Source organism: Microcaecilia unicolor, chromosome 5 (assembly GCF_901765095.1).
Source record: "Microcaecilia unicolor chromosome 5, aMicUni1.1, whole genome shotgun sequence".
In the NCBI taxonomy this organism is placed as follows: domain Eukaryota; kingdom Metazoa; phylum Chordata; class Amphibia; order Gymnophiona; family Siphonopidae; genus Microcaecilia; species Microcaecilia unicolor.
In genome coordinates, this window is record NC_044035.1 from 215,915,537 (window position 1) to 215,937,318 (window position 21,782).

Genomic DNA, 21,782 nt, shown 5'->3' on the forward strand with positions numbered 1-21,782 from the left:
CTTGGTCCATAACTCCTAAAGCGGAACCTTGCATGACATAGCCATAATTCGGGTTCCTCCTTCCCATGTGCATCACTTTGCACTTGTCAACGTTGAACTTCATCTGCCATTTGGACACCCAATCCCCCAGTCTCACGAGTTCCTCTTTTAATCTTTCACACTCCTCCCGTGACGAGACGACCCTGGATAACTTTGTGTCATCTGCGAATTTAATTACCTCACTAGTTACTCCTACCTCAAGGTCATTTATAAATATGTTAAAAAGCAGTGGTCCCAGCACAGACCCCTGAGGGACCCCACTAAGTACCCTTCTCCATCGAGAATAATGACCATTCAACCCTAATCTCTGCTTCCTTTATTAGTGAAGATAAATCAGTGCATTAAAAAACTACTAAATAATATCCTTGCAACTCACTCGCATTACCATCCACACCACACTTATACCCTGATCACATATGCAAATCCCACAGAAAGCATTAAACATAAACCCTGAATTGCAGTTTCTTCAGTCTCTATATATCATCAGAGCACAGGCTCAATAAAGATCAGTCAGTTAGCCATAGATAATAATGGCATACAAAACCCAGTTCTTAGTGGTAGTAGTAGATATCGCTGATCTTTGTATCCAACAAGTTCTCAGGTGAAGAGAGCAAAAAATCCTCACTGCAAACAATGTAAAACCACTGTTCTTATCCCTGTGATAAAAAGGCACACAGAGAAACACGGGGGATTGCAAAGTCACATAAATCCTCTGTGATCCTACACACAGTCAAACCTATAATTTAAAGGCAGCCATGAAGTGTTTCAGGCCAGTGGGAGGCTTCCAGGGATAGATTAATTAAACCCACACCATTGGTATACTCCAAAGTTCCCCAATGCGAGACCGCATTTCGTAGCTCTTCCTCAGGGGGAACCACCCCTTATAGCCAACGGGACCAATGTCCCCTCGGGTGTGTAGTCTGGCACTTAAAGATATATTGTGCTTCTTTCTTCAAAAGGCTAGAAACAATGTTGCCACCCTGATAGTTGTAAAATTGAAACAAAACTACAAATCGTAGATCTGCTTCTTGATGACCTGTTTCATCCCAGTGTGTTACACGCCCAAGGGGACTCAATAAAGCTATTGACTGGTGGGCGATGGCGCAAACGTAGCATCTCTATCTCAAGGCGGGAATATAAAAGAATGTGCACATGCTCCGGCGTTTTTTGCCACAGAGGAGTGAGGGGCAGAGGTCTTACTGATCTTCACCAGTCTCCGACAAATGTAAGTTAAGTAGATTTCTTGTGGTAAAAGACATCCGATGAAAGATATAGTAACAAATTAAGAACTTCTGACACAATATGGCTCAACTCATTTAAATTTGTTATAGGTTACGTTATAAGTTCTCCTGAAGACGCTTTACGCGAAACATGCAGGCATGTTGAGAACGATAACTTGAGAATAATTTGGGGCTAAGGAAACAGCACTCAAGCATAAGAAAAATAGAAAAAAAAGAGACTAAGAGCATCAAACCAGAGCAGTTATCCAGTAGCACACCCGTCACTGCTTTGGGGTTCCTCCAGCCAAGCTAAGTCGGCGTGTAAATCCTGAAGCCTGGGTGGAAATTCTGAAATCCGTTCCAGTCCAGGCTAGTCCATTCCGGGATCCTGTTCCAGCCAGGCTGTGCTCTGCTCTTGTGTTGCTGAGCCCCACCCTGCTGGTGACCTCACCTGTAGTGCCTTTATTACCACCTGGGAACTTTCCGGCTTTGCCTCGCTATAGGTCAGTTGGTGTGCTTCTGCACTTCTGCTTCTGTGTTCTGTCTGTGGGCTTTTGCCTCCTGCTTTAGTGTGTGTCTGTTTGTGGGCTTTTGCCTCCTGCTTTAGTGCGTGTCTGTTTGTGGGCTTTTGTCCTCTGCTTTAGTGTGTGTCTTTTTGTGGGCTTTTGCCCTCTGCCTCAGTGTTCGGTCTGTCTGTGGGCTTTTGCCCTCTGCCTCAGTGTTCGGTCTGTCTGTGGGCTTTTGCCCTCTGCCTCAGTGTTCTGTCTGTCTGTGGACCTTTGCCCTCTGCCTCAGTGTTCTGTCTGTCTGTGGGCTTTCTGTTTTATTTCCCTGTGTGTTGGTGGCTGCCTGGTGTTCAGCCTTCAGTTGTGCTCTGGTCTTAGGTGGTAATTGTAGCCCAGTTTTGGGTTTAGCCTTGTCTGTCTATTTTGTGTTCTTGTTTCCCTCTGCCTTGCCCTCCAGGCCTTGTTTGTGCAAGCATGTTGCTGAGTCCTGTTACCTGGGGAGGTTTCCCCAGTTCTGTGTCCTGATTCCTAGCCCTGTTAGTCAAGCTTGCTCTTGAGTCCTTTCCCCTGTGTGTGTTCCTGGATCCTGTAAGTCCTGCCGGCCACCTGCTCCCGGGGGCTCAACCCCTGGGGAATGGTGGTCAAGTGTAGGTGAAGTCTGTTCCAGTTCTGTATCCCTGCCTGCTTATCTACGTCTGCAGTTCCCTGCCATGTTGGTGTGTTGCCCAGTACTGGTTGGGGGTTTTGCCTGCCACTGTCGCTCTACAGCAGTGGCCCAAGGGCTCACAAATCCTGTTTCCCCTTGAGAGGCCTGACACTCCCTCAGTATCCTGGGATGTATCCCATCCAGCCTCATAGCTTTGTCCACCTTCAGATTCTCCAGCTGTTTATAAACTTTCTTCCGTAAACGGCGCTGTATCCACTCCATTCCCAGATATTCCCTCGGCAGCCAACTGCGGTCCTTCACCAGGATTTTCATCTGTGAACCGAAGATAAGTAATTGATTAGCACGTTCGGTTTATCCTCCTCTCTCTCCACATAGCCATTCTCATTATCTTTCAGTCTTGCAATTCCAGTCCTATCTTTTCTCCTTTCTCCAATATATCTGAAAAAGGTCTTGTCACCTCTCTTTACATGTTTAGCCATTTTTTCTTCTGCTTGCACTTTCGCTAACTATATTTCCCTCTTCGCTTCTTTGAGTTTAATCCGATAATCTTTTCCATGATCCTCTCATTGCGTTCTTTTGTATTTCTTGAACAAATCCTCCTTTGCTCTTATTTTTTCAGCTACTTGTTTGGAGAACCATATAGGCTTCCTGTTTCTCTTGTTTTTGTTTACTTTCCTTGCGTAAAGATCAGTTGCCGTATATATTGCAGCCTTTAGCTTTGACCACTGATTTTCCACTTCTCCTATGCCTACCCTCGCCAACAACTCCTTCTTCAGGTATTCCCCCATTTTATCAAAATCAGTATGTCTAAAAAACAGTACTTTGAGTTTTGTGCGTCCGCACTCCTCCTTCACCCTTATATCAAACCATATCATGTGATGATCACTATTACATAGGTGGGCACCCACCTGGATATTGGAAACACTTGCTGCATTCATGAGCATTAGATCCAGCATTGACCCTTCCCTCATGGGTTCTGTCACCATTTGTCTGAGCAAGGCACTTTGACAAGCATCCACAATCTCCCTGCTTCTTTCCGATTCTGCAGACAGAACATTCCAATCCACATCAGACAAGTTCAAATCTCCCAACAGTAGCACCTCCTCTTTCATATCAATCTTTTGAATATTTCTATCAGATCCTTGTCTAGCTTCTCTGTTTGTGCTGAAGGTCTGTAGATAAACCCCGTGCGGATACAGGTTCTGTTTTCTCTTTCCAGGATGATCCATAAAGCTCCTTCCTTTCCCCAGGTTCCCCGCATTTCAGCCGCTCTGATATTTCCTCTCACATACAGCACCACTCCTTCACCTCTTTGGCCCTCTCTATCCTTCCTAAAAATATATATAGCCAGGTATGGTCACATCCCATTCATGGGAATCATTGAACCACATCTCTGTAATAGCAACAATATCCAAGTTTTCTTCAAACATCAGGGCTTGCAAGTCTTGAACCTTTTTACGTATAGTACGAGCATTTGTGCTCATTGCTTTCCATGTGCTTAGTGAGTTTAGGGGTTTTCTATATTTACATGACCTTTCCCTCTGCCATCATGTTTGTTCTGGGGGTGACTTTCTGAATTCCCTTGTTTATTTTTGTCACCCCCACCATCTAATTTAAATGTCTAGAAACATACTGTCTGAATTTCTCCCCAAGGATCTTTTTTCCCGTCACAGAAAGATGTAGCCCATCATTACAGCACAGCCTGTTATTTTTTTCACGTATTACCCCATGCCCCTATGTATCTAAAACCTTCTTCTTTAGACTCTAGACTTCTTTAGACTGAAGCCACTTATTGAAATCCACTGTTTTGCATAGTCTTTCCTCTCCCTTCCCCCATGTTGGAATTACTTAAAAAAGCCACAGTCCGAACCAAAGATTTCAGTCCCTCCCCAAGCTTCTGGAACGCTCTCTGTGCTGTAAACTTGCCAGGTCATATGTCTCCAGGTGAATTACAACATCAGTAATTGAAGCCTTGATTTCTTCTCAGATAGGGTTACCATATTTGCCCTAAGAAAAAAGAGGACACATACCCCGCCCCCTGTCACACCCCTACCCCGCCCCCCTATGCAAGACTTCAGTGGAAGTCTCGCGAGGCTGCCGCTTGAACTGTTAGCAGCAATTTTGAAGTGGCACAGGGAGCAAGACAGTCTGTAGGTGTGCCGGGCAGGAAAGAGGGGGCTCTTTTCTGCCCTGAAGAGGTCACTAGACCACCAGGGCACCACAGTAAGGTAGAGGAGGGGAGGATAGGACACCCTGAGGACTGCCCAGCTGTCTGCCCTCCAGCCTGCCCATTCATCCGCCAATCTGGCAAATGGGCAGGCTGGCAAAACCCACCTGGATGGCTGTGAAAACTCTGTAAACACAAACCAAGAAAACCGTAATATCTATTCCTTGTATGTCCAGGATTCCCACTGTCTCCCTGTTCACTCTTCCACTTTCATCCTGTCTTCTTATCCAGCATATCTCCCCCATGCTCAACCTCATTCCCAGTTCCAAAACGTCTCCCAGTTTCTTCCCTCCCCCCCCCCCCCCATTGTCTGTTAAGCTATTAGGAATGAAAAACAAAAATGAGAATATTATGATGCCTTTGTATCACTCCATGGTGCGACTGCACCTTGAATACTGAGTGCAATTCTGGTCACCGTACCTCAAAAAAAATATAACGGAAGTAGAAAAGGTATAGAGAAGAGTGACAAAAATGGCAAACAGGATGACAGACTTCCCCATGAAGAAAGGATAAAGAGGCTAGGGCTTTTCACCTTGGAAAAGAGACAGCTGAGGGGAGGTTTGATAGAGGTATATGAAATAATGAGTGGAGTGGAATGAGTAGACATGAATTGCTTGTTTACTATTTCCAAAAATACAAGGCCTAGGGGATCATATGCAACAAAACTACTGAGAAGTAAATTTAAAACAAACTGGAGAAAATATTTCTTCACTCAACGTGTAATTAAATTCTGGAATTTGTTGTTCCCGTACGAAGCGAGAGAGGGGGAAGTATTCCTTGGACATGCGGTTGCGGCTGGTCAATTTGGAGCAGTTGCACAAGAGGAATCCTAACATACGGGTTTGGAGAGAGTTGCTTGCATTTGGTCGTTTCTGAGATGGGCCAGAAACGACCAAGTCCAGGGACGATCTTTTCTAAGGACGACCTAAATTTGGGCGTCCCCAACCATATTATTGAAACGAAAGATGGACGTCCATCTTGTTTCAATAATACGAGTTTTCCCGCCCCTCCATCGGGACGTTTTGCGAGGACATCCTTGGCAAAACTTGGGCGTCGCTTTCGATTATGCCCCTCTATATCAAATGGCTCACCTCTATTCACGTTTTCAAAGAAATGAATCAAATTGGTTAGGAATGACTTCTCTTGGCTGAATCCATGCTGACTCTGTCTCATTAAACCGTGTTTGTCTAAATGTTCAGTAATTTTATTCTTCATAACAGTTTCCGCTATTTTGCCTGGCACTGAATTCAGGGTTGCTGGTCTGTAATTTCCCAGATCACCCTGGAACCTGTCCTTTTTTAAAAATCAGCATATGTGATTAGGGGATCCCATTCCCCCCCCCCCCCCCCCCCCCAATCATCATCTTAATGTATTTTCATGTATAATGGCATGCATATACTCCAGAAAGAATAACATGGTATTGTATATGATCAGGAACTATGTTTGATGGTTAATTCACTAATACTAGGAAATACAGTGACACCAGAGGTGAAAATTAAGTCAAAACAATCAGGATTTGAGTTTTCATAGATTCTATACAAGTTCTATATATTTTTACAAGCAAAAATAAACTGCCTGCATGCACATAAATTATTTTAATCATCTTCCCTGTCGATCCAGTTATTATTCTTAATCTTACCTCAGCTCACTCACTAGTACTACTTCAGGTTATGGCACCGGCTAAGCAAGGCAGCAAGGCAAGGCCAAGGGGCACACACAGACAGATCACCAGACCGTCACCGTCCAGACGCTGCAGCCTCGTCGTCGACTCGGTTATATGGCAAAAAAAGGCGGCAGGCGGCTGCAGTAGCAGTAAACAGCGCCTGCATGCAGCGTGCATCAGGATTGGCATCACATCAGCTGATGCAGGCAGGCGCTGGCTGGCACACACACGCAGCCTGTAGCCTGCCTGCGTTGGCCCACGCCGCCGCGCGTGCATTAGAGGAGTCAGGTGACAGGTGAGTTCGGACTCGGAGCGGTCATGTGATGTGATGACCCGAGAAACCCGGACAAATCAATGAAAAGCTGAAATCCGCCCGGACTCCCAACGGCGCGCTCAAAAAGAGGACATGTCCGTGGAAATCCGGACGAATGGTAACCCTATTCTCGGACCACTGTCAGTATTTGGTCGGTATATCTGGTAGCTGAAGATCCTGGAAGGCATTTCACTAGGTTGGAATCCTTGAACTGTGTTCTTAAGTTATTGCCTCTGATAATGGAGTCTCCGAGCAGAAGAGTGTTCTGCTTTTCACCAATCTGTCATTATTTGGGGGATGTTTTTTAGGTTGTGCTACTTTCATTGCCTCTGGTTCCATCACAGTACTTTTTTTCAGCATCAAAATGATGCAACGCAGCAAAAGAATTTGACAGGGGCAAATGTTGGGAGGGTGAGTGCTTCTGTGTGACAGATCTTAGTCTACCAGAGCCTACTGTGACCCATCTGTTCCTCTGTTGTTTCATTCTCTGTGGTGGCGGTGGTGGTGGTAAATTGGCTGGGAATTGAATAATCCTGGATGCTTTTTTAGTTGTAGCTAATTCCTTCTTGAGTTTGTTGATCTCATCTTTCAAAGCTGGTATTTGGAGGCAGATAGGACAAGGTCTAAGGTTCCAGATAGTTTGCTTTAGGATTAAAGCTGAACATGTATTGCACTGAATGAAGGTCAAATTGATGTGATTCACAAGTGTGAAAAGGTGAACTATGATAGAGGATAACAAGGAGTAGGATTGACCAATTATGGTGTAATGAAGATACTTGTCCCTTGATTGCCCTATATAAAAGGGAGTTCACCTAGGGGTGGGTGGGACTATAGAGTCAGACTCTCTGCAAGTGAAAAGACAGTTTGTTTTTAAATAAGATAAATTAGAAGCAGTTTATCAGGAAGATATTAAGACACAGGTAACATCAGTTTACAATCAAACCAAGTCTGAAAATGCCTAGCATAGCTCAGACAGCTGACAAGGTAAACTTAAGTTCTGTTTTTTCTTTTACCACACAGCTACAGTGGGGGAAATAAGTATTTGATCCCTTGCTGATTTTGTAAGTTTGCCCACTGACAAAGACATGAGCAGCCCATAATTGAAGGGTAGGTTATTGGTAACAGTGAGAGATAGCACATCACAAATTAAATCCGGAAAATCACATTGTGGAAAGTATATGAATTTATTTGCATTCTGCAGAGGGAAATAAGTATTTAATCCCTCTGGCAAACAAGACCTAATACTTGGTGGCAAAACCCTTGTTGGCAAGCACAGCGGTCAGACGTCTTCTGTAGTTGATGATGAGGTTTGCACACATGTCAGGAGGAATTTTGGTCCACTCCTCTTTGCAGATCATCTCTAAATCATTAAGAGTTCTGGGCTGTCGCTTGGCAACTCGCAGCTTCAGCTCCCTCCATAAGTTTTCAATGGGATTAAGGTCTGGTGACTGGCTAGGCCACTCCATGACCCTAATGTGCTTCTTCCTGAGCCACTCCTTTGTTGCCTTGGCTGTATGTTTTGGGTCATTGTCGTGCTGGAAGACCCAGCCACGACCCATTTTTAAGGCCCTGGCGGAGGGAAGGAGGTTGTCACTCAGAATTGTACGGTACATGGCCCCATCCATTCTCCCATTGATGCGGTGAAGTAGTCCTGTGCCCTTAGCAGAGAAACACCCCCAAAACATAACATTTCCACCTCCATGCTTGACAGTGGGGACGGTGTTCTTTGGGTCATAGGCAGCATTTCTCTTCCTCCAAACACGGCGAGTTGAGTTCATGCCAAAGAGCTCAATTTTTGTCTCATCTGACCACAGCACCTTCTCCCAATCACTCTCGGCATCATCCAGGTGTTCACTGGCAAACTTCAGACGGGCCGTCACATGTGCCTTCCGGAGCAGGGGGACCTTGCGGGCACTGCAGGATTGCAATCCGTTATGTCGTAATGTGTTACCAATGGTTTTCGTGGTGACAGTGGTCCCAGCTGCCTTGAGATCATTGACAAGTTCCCCCCTTGTAGTTGTAGGCTGATTTCTAACCTTCCTCATGATCAAGGATACCCCACGAGGTGAGAATTTGCGTGGAGCCCCAGTTCTTTGTCGATTGACAGTCATTTTGTACTTCTTCCATTTTCTTACTATGGCACCAACAGTTGTCTCCTTCTCGCCCAGCGTCTTACTGATGGTTTTGTAGCCCATTCCAGCCTTGTGCAGGTGTATGATCTTGTCCCTGACATCCTTAGACAGCTCCTTGCTCTTGGCCATTTTGTAGAGGTTAGAGTCTGACTGATTCACTGAGTCTGTGGACAGGTGTCTTTCATACGGGTGACCATTGCCGACAGCTGTCTGTCATGCAGGTAACGAGTTGATTTGGAGCATCTACCTGGTCTGTAGGGGCCAGATCTCTTACTGGTTGGTGGGGGATCAAATACTTATTTCCCTCTGCAGAATGCAAATAAATTCATATACTTTCCACAATGTGATTTTCCGGATTTAATTTGTGATGTGCTATCTCTCACTGTTACCAATAACCTACCCTTCAATTATGGGCTGCTCATGTCTTTGTCAGTGGGCAAACTTACAAAATCAGCAAGGGATCAAATACTTATTTCCCCCACTGTATATACAAATTGCCCCTCCTCCAGAGGTATGCAGTCTATGAGTCACCAGATGCTATGTAACCAAATTGATTGAATTAAGTCTCTGGCACTGAAGATTCAAAACACAATTTTAATAAACACACCTTTAAGATAGACACCAGAGTCACCAAATTCTGCGTAGCCAAATTGATTGGATTAAGTCACTTGGCACAGGTTCCAAACACAGTTCTAATGACAGCACCTTTAAGACAATTCCAGCATAAAAATATGAAATCGCTGGCACAGAAGTCCAAAGCACAGCAATAAAAAGCACCTTTAAGACAATACCAGTATAAAAATATGAAAACACAATGCAACAACAATTTTAATAGGATGAAGACAGATTAGAACTTTTAGAGGTCAGAATAAGTGTTCCTTTTACTAAGGTGCACTGAAAAGTGGACTGCACTGGTGTAGACGCATGTATTGGATGCGTGCAGGTCCGTTTTTCAGCGCACCTGCAAAAAAGGCCTTTTTTTTTGGCTGAAAATGGACATGTGGCAAAATGAAAATTGTTGCGCGTCCATTTTGGGTCTGAGACCTTACTGCCACCCAATCACTTAGCAGTAAGGTCTCGTGTGCTAACCGGGCAGTAATCATCAACGCGTGTACAATGCCAATTACCGCCTGGTTAGCACCATGTGCCAGAAAACAAAATATATTTTCCGGCGCACATAGTGGACGCCAGGGGCGTAGCCAGCCTTCCGTGGGGGAGGGGCCCAGAGCCTGGGGGGAGGGGGCACATTTTAGCCCTCCCCCCGGCGCCACCCCCCCTCCCGCCGCAAACCCGCCACCGCTGCAGCCTACCTTTACTTTTGCTGGCGGGGGATCCCACTCCCCGCCAGCCGACGTCTTCTTCTCAGTCGCTTCCTGCTCTTCAATTTGTTTGCTGACGTCCTGCACGTACAACGTGCAGGACGTCAGCAAACAAATTGAAGAGCAGGAAGGACTGAGAAGACGTCGGCTGGCGGGGAGTTGGATCCCCCGCCAGCAAAAGTAAAGGTAGGCGGGGGCGGGTTCGCCGGGAGGGGGGTCCGGGGGTGAATCTGCGGGGGCCCCGGCCCCCTCAGGCCCCACGTAGCTACGCCACTGGTGGACGCATGTGAAAAATGAAATTACCACCTGGGCCATGTGGTAGCTGGGTCGTAGTTCTGAACTGGTGTGCATAGGCGCCTATGTGGCTTAATAAAAGGGCCCCTAAGTACCTGTATATAGTATGTAAACCACTTTGATTTTGATTGTAACCACAGAAAGGCAGTATATCAAGTCCCATCCCCTTTCCCTTTACTTGGAAGTTTATTCAAAAGCTTAGGACCAGAGCCTATAATAGATCAATTCTACGTTGAAGCTGTCCGACATTAGAGGTTAGATGAAATGGTCAACCTAATCTTTTGAGAATAACATAAAGACCTTCCAGCTGAATAAAGCAAAATCAGTTTACTTAAATAATCAGGGGCCAAACCATATAAAACTTTAAAAACAAACAATAAGAGTTTAAAATGGATTCTGGCTCTTACTGTAAGCCAGTGCAGCCTTTTAATTAACGGTGTTGCATGATCAGTTGCATGATCATTTTGTAGCTGCACTCTGTACTATAATTTGTAAATCCAGTAAGCCCAACAGCACAATAAATATGAGTTCTATCTGAGTAGATGCTGCATTATGGAGTAGATAAGGCCTTGAGCCTGCCCGAGGGGGGGGGGGGGAAGCTTAGCCAAAGGGTCACCTAGACTGTCATATACCCCTTGGGCTGGCTCTGTGCACCTGAATATACATGGGTAGCTTTATGAAAGCTTTTCAACCCAACTTGTTTTATCTGGCTAAAATATAACTGCCCTGAGAACACCATCTGCTCTGTCTCATTTTGTCTGGTAAATTTTGTGACGACAACATAACTCTAGTTTGTAGTAATGATACTTTGGTTTTCTTTGAAGGAATCTTTAATGCAAAAACTTGAAAAGTTGTCAGAGGAAAACTGCTGCCTCATTTACAAAATACAACGGATGGAAGAGGTTGCAGTTTCTAATTCTCCTGTAACTGGAAATCAGACACAATCTCCTGGTATGTTTCTAATTTGTCCATCACTTTTAGTCAGATAGTCTCATCAGATATATTTCTAACTCTCTGCATCCCTATGCATCAAAACTCACCCTCTCCCAGTATTATTAACTTCTATCTTTTTAAAAAGAGATCAATTTTCAGAGCCATTTGTGTGTGGCAGACATCATTTAATAAGTATAAATCAGCAGTCTGAATACTGTTCAACGTCAATGAAGCTTGCATTAAGAGGAAACATTTACCAGGGCTGTGTTTAAGTTGGGAAGGAATAGTATGTTAATAGATCTTATTTTTAACATTGGATGTATACTTTCTAGCAACCTTTTACCAGCAGAAACATTCTCTCCCATTATGTAATCAAACTTTGAATCCCGATTAACCTGCTTTACACATCAAAAGAAATCTATCAGAATGTTCCAAGTATTTAAATAAATTCTAAGGATATGCTGAATAGATACATAGATATCTGTCTGATATTCATATAAATTTCAGAGGAACCAGGTAACAGTATAGGATAGAGAAGAATACATAAAATTAACGAAAGCAGGAAATTATCCAGAAGACCATCAATTTTCAATTGGATATTTAAAACGTTTCCTGCCTAATGATTCCAGAGATAGTTGGAAAGTAAGACCAATGCCTTATTTTGTCACTCAATGAATAGCTAAGCTCTGGAACTCTTTGCCAGAGGATGTGGTAACAGTGGTTAGTGTATCTGGGTTTAAAAAAGGTTTGGACAAATTCCTGGATGAAAAGTCCGTAGTCTGCTATAGAGACAGACATAGGAAGCAACTGCTTGCCCTGGGATTTGTAGTATGGAATGTGCCACAATTTGGGTTTCTGCCAGGTACTTGTGACCTGGCTTGGCCACTGTTTGGAAAACAGGATAATGGGCTAGATGGACCATTGGCCTGACCCGGTATGGCTACTCTTATGTTCAAGACAGAGGTCAATCACACATTATTAGCAGGTACTTTGTCCCTAGAGGGCTCACAATCTGAGTGGGAATTGAACCCAGGATGCTAGGATCAAAGTCAGATCAAAGCCTGCTGCACTAACCATTAGGCCACTTCACTTCTCCCATTATTTCTTCCCATTCTCCATACTTCTACGGGTACCATCACCTCCCCCCAACCCTTCTGGAAAAACTATCTTGGACCTTTCTGACCTAGCCAGTTTCGGACCCATATCTAACCTCCCCTTCTTTGCTAAGCTGCTCAAAAAAAAAAAAAAAAAACAGTTCACCAGCAACTGTGTGATTTTCTGGAAAAAATCTTTTTTTTCTTTCACCCCTATTAGTACTGAAACCCTTCTTGTCTCCTTCTATGACACACTAAGGACAGCTCTTGACCAGAATTGTTTAGTGGTGGTGGTATCTCTGGATCTGTCCCCTGACTTTGATCATGCTCTTCCTCTCAGCCATCTCAAGGCTATATGTATTTCTGGTATGGTATTCTGTTGGTTTGACAGCTACCTCTCTGGTAGATCTTACCAGCTATTTCACGGTCTTTCAAGTTCCCCAACACCTCCTTCCCTCTCGGCTGTCCTTTAAGGCTTTATTCTGACCCCTACCCTCTTTAATATGTTTCCGGCATCTCTCCTCATTCTCATACAATCCTACCATTGTCTCCCATTCTGCAATTCTGATGACATCCAGATCCTCTACTGTGACACTTCTGACTCCTCCTATCATCATAAGTGACCAAATATAAACATAAATGCAATTAATGAGGTAAACTTGGAAATATGATGTCAGTACAATTCAAACAATACCATAAATATGATGTCAGTACAATTCAAACAATACCATAATAGATAGCATGTAAGAATATTCAGGTAACATGGTTCAATGAAGAATTGAAAAAATTAAAAACACAATCAAGAAGACTAGAACGTGCTTGGAAAAAAATAAGACGAACACAAACTCAACGCATGGAAACAGATACAAAGGAAATATAAATATGCAATAAGACAGACCAAAAGGTCATATTACAAAACCAAAATTGGCCAGACTACAACAACACAAAGAAACTATACCATCTCGTGAATAAACTACTAGACACAACACCGACATCCCATCTGTAGACAATCTTGCTAAATATTTCAACAAAAAAATTATTAATCTACGCATAACCCTGCCTCTGGATAACACGGACATAGAAAACTTCATAAATGGGCTGGATCCCACCCATGGCGAACACCCAGCGGACCGATTATGGACAAACTTCGCTCTCCTCATTGCCAACATAGTTACTCAGGTGATCAAAAAATATTCCAAAAGCCATTGTCAATTGGACATCTGCCCCAGCTACCTAATACAATCCACCCCCCACCGCTTCATAACAGATCTCACATCCCATCTAAATTCATGCTTCAGCGGGGTATTTTCCCTAAAGAAAAAGGCAACATCCTACTCACGCCAATACCAAAAGATACCAAGAAAAAAGCAAACGACATCACCAATTACCGCCCAGTAGCATCCATTCCATTAGTAGTCAAACTCATGGAAGGACTGGTAACCAAACAACGACTACATAAACAAATTCACTATACTACATGAGTCACAATCAGGATTCTGACCACAACATAGCACCGAAACAGTACTACTCACTCTCCTATCCAAATTCAAACATGAGATAGCTACAGGCAAAAGCATTTTCCTCCTTCAATTTGACATATCCAGCGCATTCTACATGGTTAACCATGATATCTTGCTAAGACTCCTAGGCTATTTCGGAATTGGTGGTAACACTCTCAACTGGATCAAGGGTTTTCTAACCACCAGATCATACCAAGTGAAATCAAGCACCAATATATCGTCACCCTGGAAACCAGACTGTAGAGTACCACAAGGATCCCCACTATCAATGATCCTTTTCAACCTCATGATGGTCCCACTAGCCAAAGCCTTATCTACACATGGCCTCAACCCATTCATTTACGCTGATGACGTCACACTATACATCCCCTACAAACATGACTTAGCAGAAATCACCAATAAAATCAAGCTCAGTTTAAACATCATGAACTCATGGGCGAACGCATTCCAACTAAAACTCAACACAGAAAAAACACACTGTCTCATCATTTCATCCCAATACTACTACTACTTATCATTTCTATAGCGCTACAAGGCTTACGCAGCGCTGTACACCATAAACAAAAAGACAGTCCTTGCTCAAAGAGCTTACAATCTAGATAGACAGTTAAACAGACAGAACAATTAAGGGCAAGGGAATAAAGAGGTGAGGATAATAGGACAGGGCAAGATTGGAGGGTGGCCAATGTAACACCGATTTTTAAAAAAGGCTTCAGGGGAGATCCGGGAAATTATAGACCGGTGAGTCTAACGTCAGTGCTGGGGAAAATGGTAGAGGCTATTATTAAAAACAAAATTACAGAGCACATCCGAGGACATGGATTACTGAGACCGAGTCAGCACGGCTTTTGTGTGGGGAAATCTTGCCTGACCAATTTACTTCAATTCTTTGAAGGAGTAAACAAACATGTGGACAAAGGGGAACCGGTTGATATTGTGTATCTGGATTTCCAAAAGGCGTTTGACAAGGTACCTCATGAAAGGCTACAGAGGAAATTGGAGGGTCATGGGATAGGAGGAAATGTCCTATTGTGGATTAAAACTGGTTGAAGGATAGGAAACAGAGAGTGGGGTTAAATGGGCAGTATTCACAATGGAGAAGGGTAGTTAGTGGGGTTCCTCAGAGGTCTGTGCTAGGACCGCTGCTTTTTAATATATTTATAAATGATTTAGAGATGGGAGTAACTAGCGAGGTAATTAAATTTGCTGATGACACAAAGTTATTCAAAGTTGTTAAATCGCGACAGGATTGTGAAAAATTACAAGAGGACCTTACGAGACTGGGAGACTGGGCGGCTAAATGGCAGATGACGTTTAATGTGAGCAAGTGCAAGGTGATGCATGTGGGGAAAAAAGAACCCGAATTATAGCTATGTCATGCAAGGTTCCACGTTAGGAGTTACGGACCAAGAAAGGGATCTGGGTGTCGTCGTCGATAATACACTGAAACCTTCTGCTCAGTGTGCTGCTGCGGCTTGGAAAGCGAATAGAATGTTGGGTATTATTAGGAAAGGTATGGAAAACAGGTGTGAGGATGTTATAATGCCATTGTATCGCTCCATGGTGCGACCGCACCTTGAGTATTGTGTTCAATTCTGGTCGCCGCTCTCAAGAAAGATATAGTAGAATTGGAAAAGGTGCAGAGAAGGGCGACTAAAATGATAGCGGGGATGGGACGACTTCCCTATGAAGAAAGATTAAGGAGGCTAGGGCTATTCAGCTTGGAGAAGAGATGGCTGAGGGGAGACATGATAGAGGTATATAAAATAATGAGTGGAGTGGAACAGGTGGATGTGAAGCGTCTGTTCACGCTTTCCAAAAATACTAGGACTAGGGGGCATGCGATGAAACTACAGTGTAGTAAATTTAAAACAAATCGGAGAAACTTTTTCTTCACCCAACTTGTAATTAAACTCTGGAATTCATTGCCGGAGAAAGTGGTGAAGGCAGTTAGCTTAGCAGAGTTTAAAAAGGGGTTGGACGGTTTCCTAAAGGACAAGTCCATAAACCGCTACTAAATGGACTTGGGAAAAATCCACAATTCCAGGAATAACATGTATAGAATGTTTGTACGTTTGGGAAGCTTGCCAGGTGCCCTTGGCCTGGATTGGCCGCTGTCATGGACAGGATGCTGGGCTCGATGGACCCTTGGTCTTTTCCCAGTATGGCATTACTTATGTACTTATGAGCAGTGGTTAGGAGTCAAAAGCAGTGGTAAAGAGGTAGGCTTTAAGTTTGGACTTGAAGACGGCCAAAGACAAGGCTAGACGTACAGGCTCGGGAAGTCTATTACAGGCGTGAGGTGCAGCAAGATAAAAGGAACGGAGTCTGGAATTAGCAGTAGAGGAGAAGGGGACAGATAAGAGAGATTTTTCAACAGAACGGAGTACCCGAGGGGGGGCGTAGGGAGAGACAAGAGTGGAGAGGTACTGGGGAGCAGCAGAGTGAATGCACTTATAGGTCAATAAGAGAATACAACGCATACAAACCCACAAACATTAACACCCCAGGATACACCCTCCCTATTTCTGACAGCCTGAAAATTGTCAGAGTAACAATCGACTGCAACCTCCAACTAGAGTCCCAAGCTAAACTCACCCAGTGGCGTAGCCAGAAGTCAATTTTTGGGTGGGCCAACAGGTTGGATGGGTGGGCACTAGACAGTGGTGTGCTGGTAAATGTTTAACAACAGGCTCTCTCCCTGGTCCACCTCTGCGCCCCCCCCCCCCCCCCGTCCACCTGTGCACCTCCCCTCAAAATTGCAGAGCTGGCTATAGCCAGGGAGAGAGCCTGGGGGGTGGGGGAGGCAATGCATTACTCTCTCCAGGAAAAAAAACATTAAATGATCCCAGATTCCAATCTAATTCATGTTTAATGTGGGATAAAATGCCATAAATAAGTAAATAAATATAAACTTTTAATGTTGAGCACCTGATTCTCAAAGTGGACGCGTTCCAATCATTATAATGAAAATAAAATTATTTTTTTCTACCTTTGCTGTCTGGTGACTTTGTTTTTCTGATCATACTGGCCCAGTATCTGATTCTGCTGCTATCTGTCCTCTTTACTCCGTTTCCAGGGCTTCCTTTCCATTTATTTCTTTACTTTCCGCCTTTCTTCTTCATTTCTTGCATTTTCCCTCATCTCATCTCCTTCCTCACTCTTTCTTTCCCTCCATCCATGTCCAGCATTTCTTCTCTCTCCCTTCCCTCTCCTCCATCCATATCCAGCAGCCTCCTCTCTCCTGCCCTTCCCTTCATCCATCCATGTCCAGCAACCTTCCTCTGCCCCCTGCCCTCCCCTCCATCCACCCATGTCCAGCAACCTTCCTCTCTCCTCTTCCCTCCCCTCCATCCACCCATGTCCAGCAACTCTCCTCTCCCCTCCATCCATCAATACCCAGCAATTCTCTTCTCTCCCCTGCCCCTATCCATCCATCCCCAGCAATTCTGTTCTTGCCCCTGTCCCCTCCATCCATCCATTCCCAGCAATTCTCCTCTCTCCCCTGCCCCCCACCTCCATCCATCCATCCTCAGCAATTCTCCTCTCCTCTGCCCCCACCTCCATCCATCCATCCATCCCCAGCAATTCTCCTCTCTCCCCTGCCCCACCTCCATCCATCCATCATCCCCAGCAATTCTCCTCTCTCCCCTGACCCCCCACCTCCATCCATCCATCATCCTCAGCAATTCTCCTCTCTCCCCTGACCCCCCACTTCCATCCATCCATCATCTCCAGCAATTTTCCTCTCTCCCCTGCCCCCACCTCCATCCATCCATCATCCCCAGCAATTCTCCTCTCTCCCCTGCCCCCCACCTCCATCCATCCATCCCCAGCAATTCTCCTCTCTCCCCTGACCTCCACCTCCATCCATCCATCCCGTGACTCTCCTCTCTCCCCTCCCGCTCCCATCCATGTGTCCAGCGATCCTCCTTCACCCCCATGCATCCTTCCCTCCCATTCCACCTGCCCGCCCTCTCTCGGACGGCAGCGCTTCCCAGATGCTGCCTACCGCCGCTACGATCTACCTCTTCCCTCTGTCTCACTCTCAACAGCAGCGGTAGCGATTCAAACACGCTACCTCCTGCTTCTAACCCGGAAGCGTCTCCTCTGCAGAGGAGACGCTTCTGGGTTAGAGGCAGGAGGCAGCATGTTTGAATCGCGACGCTACCGCTGCTGTTGAGACAGAGGGATGAGGTAGATCGTGGCGGCGGTAGGCAGCGTCTGGGAAGCGCTGCCGCCAGAGAGAAGGAGGCAGATGCAGGATCAGCGCTCCCTGCTCCCTCCGCTCCTGGGTGGGCCTGAACCCAAACTGGGTGGGCCTAGGCCCATCCAGGCCCACCCGTGGCTACGCCCCTGAACTCACCATAAAGAAAATGTTTCTCTCAATGTGGAAACTAAAACGTGTGAAACCATTCTTCCTGAGGAAAATATTTCGCAACCTTGTACAATCAATGGTGCTAAGCCACGCAGACTATTGTAATGGCATCTATGCGGGATGCAAAGAACAAATTATAAAGAAACTTCAAACTGCCCAAAACACAGCAGCATGGCTTATATATGGAAAAACACGTTTTGACAGTGCCAAACCACTCCGAGAAAAACTGCACTGGCTTCCAATTAAGGAATGTATCACATTCAAAATCTGTACCACAGTTCACAAAATCATCTACGGTGAGGCACCGGGACACATGACAGACCTCATCGACCTACCACCTAGAAACATCATAAAAGCAGCAAGATCATACCTAAACCTCCATTACCCAAGCAGCAAAGGACTCAAATACAAATCCACCTATGCTTCCAGCTTTTCCTACCTGAGTGCACAATTGTAGAATGCACTACCAAAAGTAGTAAAAAACACACTCGACCACATGAATTTCTGGAAAGCACTAAAAACAGAACTGTTCAGAAGGGCATACCCCACCAACCCCACATAAAAACCTGGACATCTGCGACACAACTTAACCAAAGATCGTACCGGACATATCCTAACTCTTCTTCCCTCTCTAAGCTCTCCCCAATTGTCTTTACCTTACATGTATCTCACTCTACCATAATATCACCTTGATATTAATCGCAAGGGCAGGACCAGAGCCGAGAGACAGAAGGGAAGGCTGAAGCGTCGACGAGCCTACAGTGCACACTTTTCACTGACGTGAGGTAAGAAGAGGGCTTTTAAAATTCGGACGGATGGAGGGCGGGGCCCTTGGAACTCGGACAGAGGGGGGAGGGGTGGCCTTGGAACTCGGAGGGTAGAAGTAGTAGTAGTTTTAAAATTCTGGCTGGGCTGGAAGGGAACTTCCAGTCCATAAAATATTGGGGGTGCTCGAGTAACCACAGCACCCACGGAGTCGGCGCCTATGGTCAGTCACCACATGTATTAATGGCTTGTGAGAAGAGCTAGGCTTTCATCTGCATCCTGAAGTAGAGGTAGTCTCGAGTTAGATGACATAAACCCTCTGGGAGTAAGTTCCAGAGTGTGGGGGCTACTCCTGAGAAGGCTCGTTGACAGGTATCACATTGCACAACTTTCAATAACAAATAAAACTTCTAAATGATTTACCAACACAAGATCCTCAATCGCATGCCATTTGTTCACAGCTGATCGAACATTCACTAACATACATTTCAGCTTATCCTCCACCCTTTTCATCAATACATAATACATCCTGAAGACATCTCTCTCTCCCTCCCCCATTACTCCACTTTTGTTGCAGCCCTAATCCTCCTATTCCTTCATATCCTCCCCCTCCTTATTATAAATTCAATCTTCATCATCTTCCTCTTATCCACCCCCACCATTCCTTCCCACACCAGCCAGAAAGCAATTTTTGGGTGGGCCAACAGGTCAGATGGGTGGGCACCAGGGTTGCCAACTTTTTTGAAATTGAAAAACTTGCCACCTGATACCCCACCCCATGCTCCAGCTCGACCCCACTCCTAATAACTTCAATAAGGGTAGCAGTGCAGGTTTCAGGGGGAAGTACAAGAGATTGCACTTTTCTGTCTCCATTAAGCCTCGGTTCCCTAACACACATACTTAGCCTGTATAGCAAGACCAAACACTTTTCAACATATCTTTCCAGTTACACGCTATAGAAATGATTCCAGAAAGTATAGTCTAGTATTAAAGGCAAATAAATTCTGCATCCACAGAACCCCCTGTCCCTCCCCCAATGGGTACAGAGCAGAGTTAGGACATTTCCCCATAAAACTCACCGTAATCTCAACAGCCGCCATATAGTAAATAAAACAATCTTTAAAAAAAAATGTCACTCATAACCTAGTGCAAATCTACAATGTCAGCACTAACTTCCAAAAGAAGGATCCTACCTATGAAAAAGGCAGTGCCCTACATATTACAGTGGGGTTGTAAAATATCAATACATCTATTGGGAAAACAAACCAAACTGACTATAGAAGGCTACATAGAAAATTCATGCTAACAGAATACCTCGATCACACACACGGAATGAAATTGCCAAATATAGAATAATTGACTAAAAAGTATAAACATAAATATAACCAAAATCCCAAAAAGCCAGACCTTGCATGTAATACAATAACAGAGATACAGAAAGAAATGCATTTCCTTCTGTGCAAAATATAAACATAATACATGCCAGGGATGGTGTTGGAGTGCAACTAGAGCAATTGCTCTTGGTCCCCTGGCCAGAGAACGCCACAAGCATGATGGAAGCTGAAGGCAGTGCAGTCTGGTGATGGGCTTTGGGGTTCCCTCCCAAATTTATGGCCTGGGCTCCAGCCATGTCTAACACCAGCTCTGGCAAGATGTACATTCCAAATGTGACATACTCTAGTCACAAAATTGAAAAAAATATATTTTTTCTACCTTTTGATGTCTGGCTATTTTATTTTTCAAGTCAGCTTGGTTCTAGTCTCTGGTTTCTGCTTTCTTCTGTCTTAATTCACTTACCAGGGTCTCCTGTCTATTTGTCATTTTTTCTCTCGCCCCCCTCCATCTGCCACCGGCCCGCCGCCCGGCCCCTCACAGCGCCCCTCACCTCCGAGTGAAGGTGCTGCAGCAGGCAACAGATGATCATTTCCCTTCGGCCCTCCCTCCTTCCCTCCCTGTGTCCCGCCCTCGCAGAATTTACTCAGACGAGGGCGGGACAGGGAGGGAAGGAGGGAGGCCCGAAGGGAAACGATCAGCTGTTGCTTCTGCTGCTGCGCCTTCACCCTGAGGTGAGAGGCGCTGTGAGGGGCCGACCCCCCCCAAGCAACACTGACCCCCCTCCAAGCCCCCACCGTCGCTGCACCTCCCACCCCGCCCCCTCCGAGTCCTCCCGAGTACTAGACAAAGAAAGCAAAAGCAACAGAGCATGTTCACAGCTCCTCCCACCAGAAAGAAGAGGTGCGCCTATTTAGTTCCCTGTAAGCAAGGAAGCCAATTTGGTTGATCTCTGTTTCCACTCTCTCACGCAGCCGTCATTGCTATACACTCAATAAAGCAAGCAAACGTATGAGCTGCTGCATCCAGGTTGTCGTTCTTTATTATTGGTCTATTTGTAACAACTCTAAGGTTGTTTCACTTGGACCCTCCTCCAAGCCCACAGCCACTCCCTCACAGTTCGCCATCTGCCCCCCACTCCAAACATTCACACACACACGCACACTCTCTAGCACACACACACAAAAAAACAACTGATAGCCACCAAAAACACGACCTGAAGGATCCCTCACTTTCAACCCATCACCACAAGAATGCAGACCCCCCCCTTCAAAACCCCCTCGCCACTTCCTCAAAGTTCACCATCCCCCACCCCCTCCCCCTAACATTCTCACTCACACACACCATCACACCCTCCCAACTAGCCAACCCCACCCACCC

The 21,782-nt window shown here is 45.2% G+C and overlaps 1 protein-coding gene across 1 annotated transcript in view; it reads left to right on the forward strand.

The window, feature by feature from the left end:
• The window catches only part of LRRC36 (leucine rich repeat containing 36), a 663,184-nt gene that overhangs the window by 549,853 nt on the left and 91,549 nt on the right, over window positions 1-21,782 (forward strand). The window contains 1 exon segment of the mRNA XM_030203754.1: window positions 11,205-11,331. Coding sequence (XP_030059614.1) covers window positions 11,205-11,331 — 127 coding nt within the window.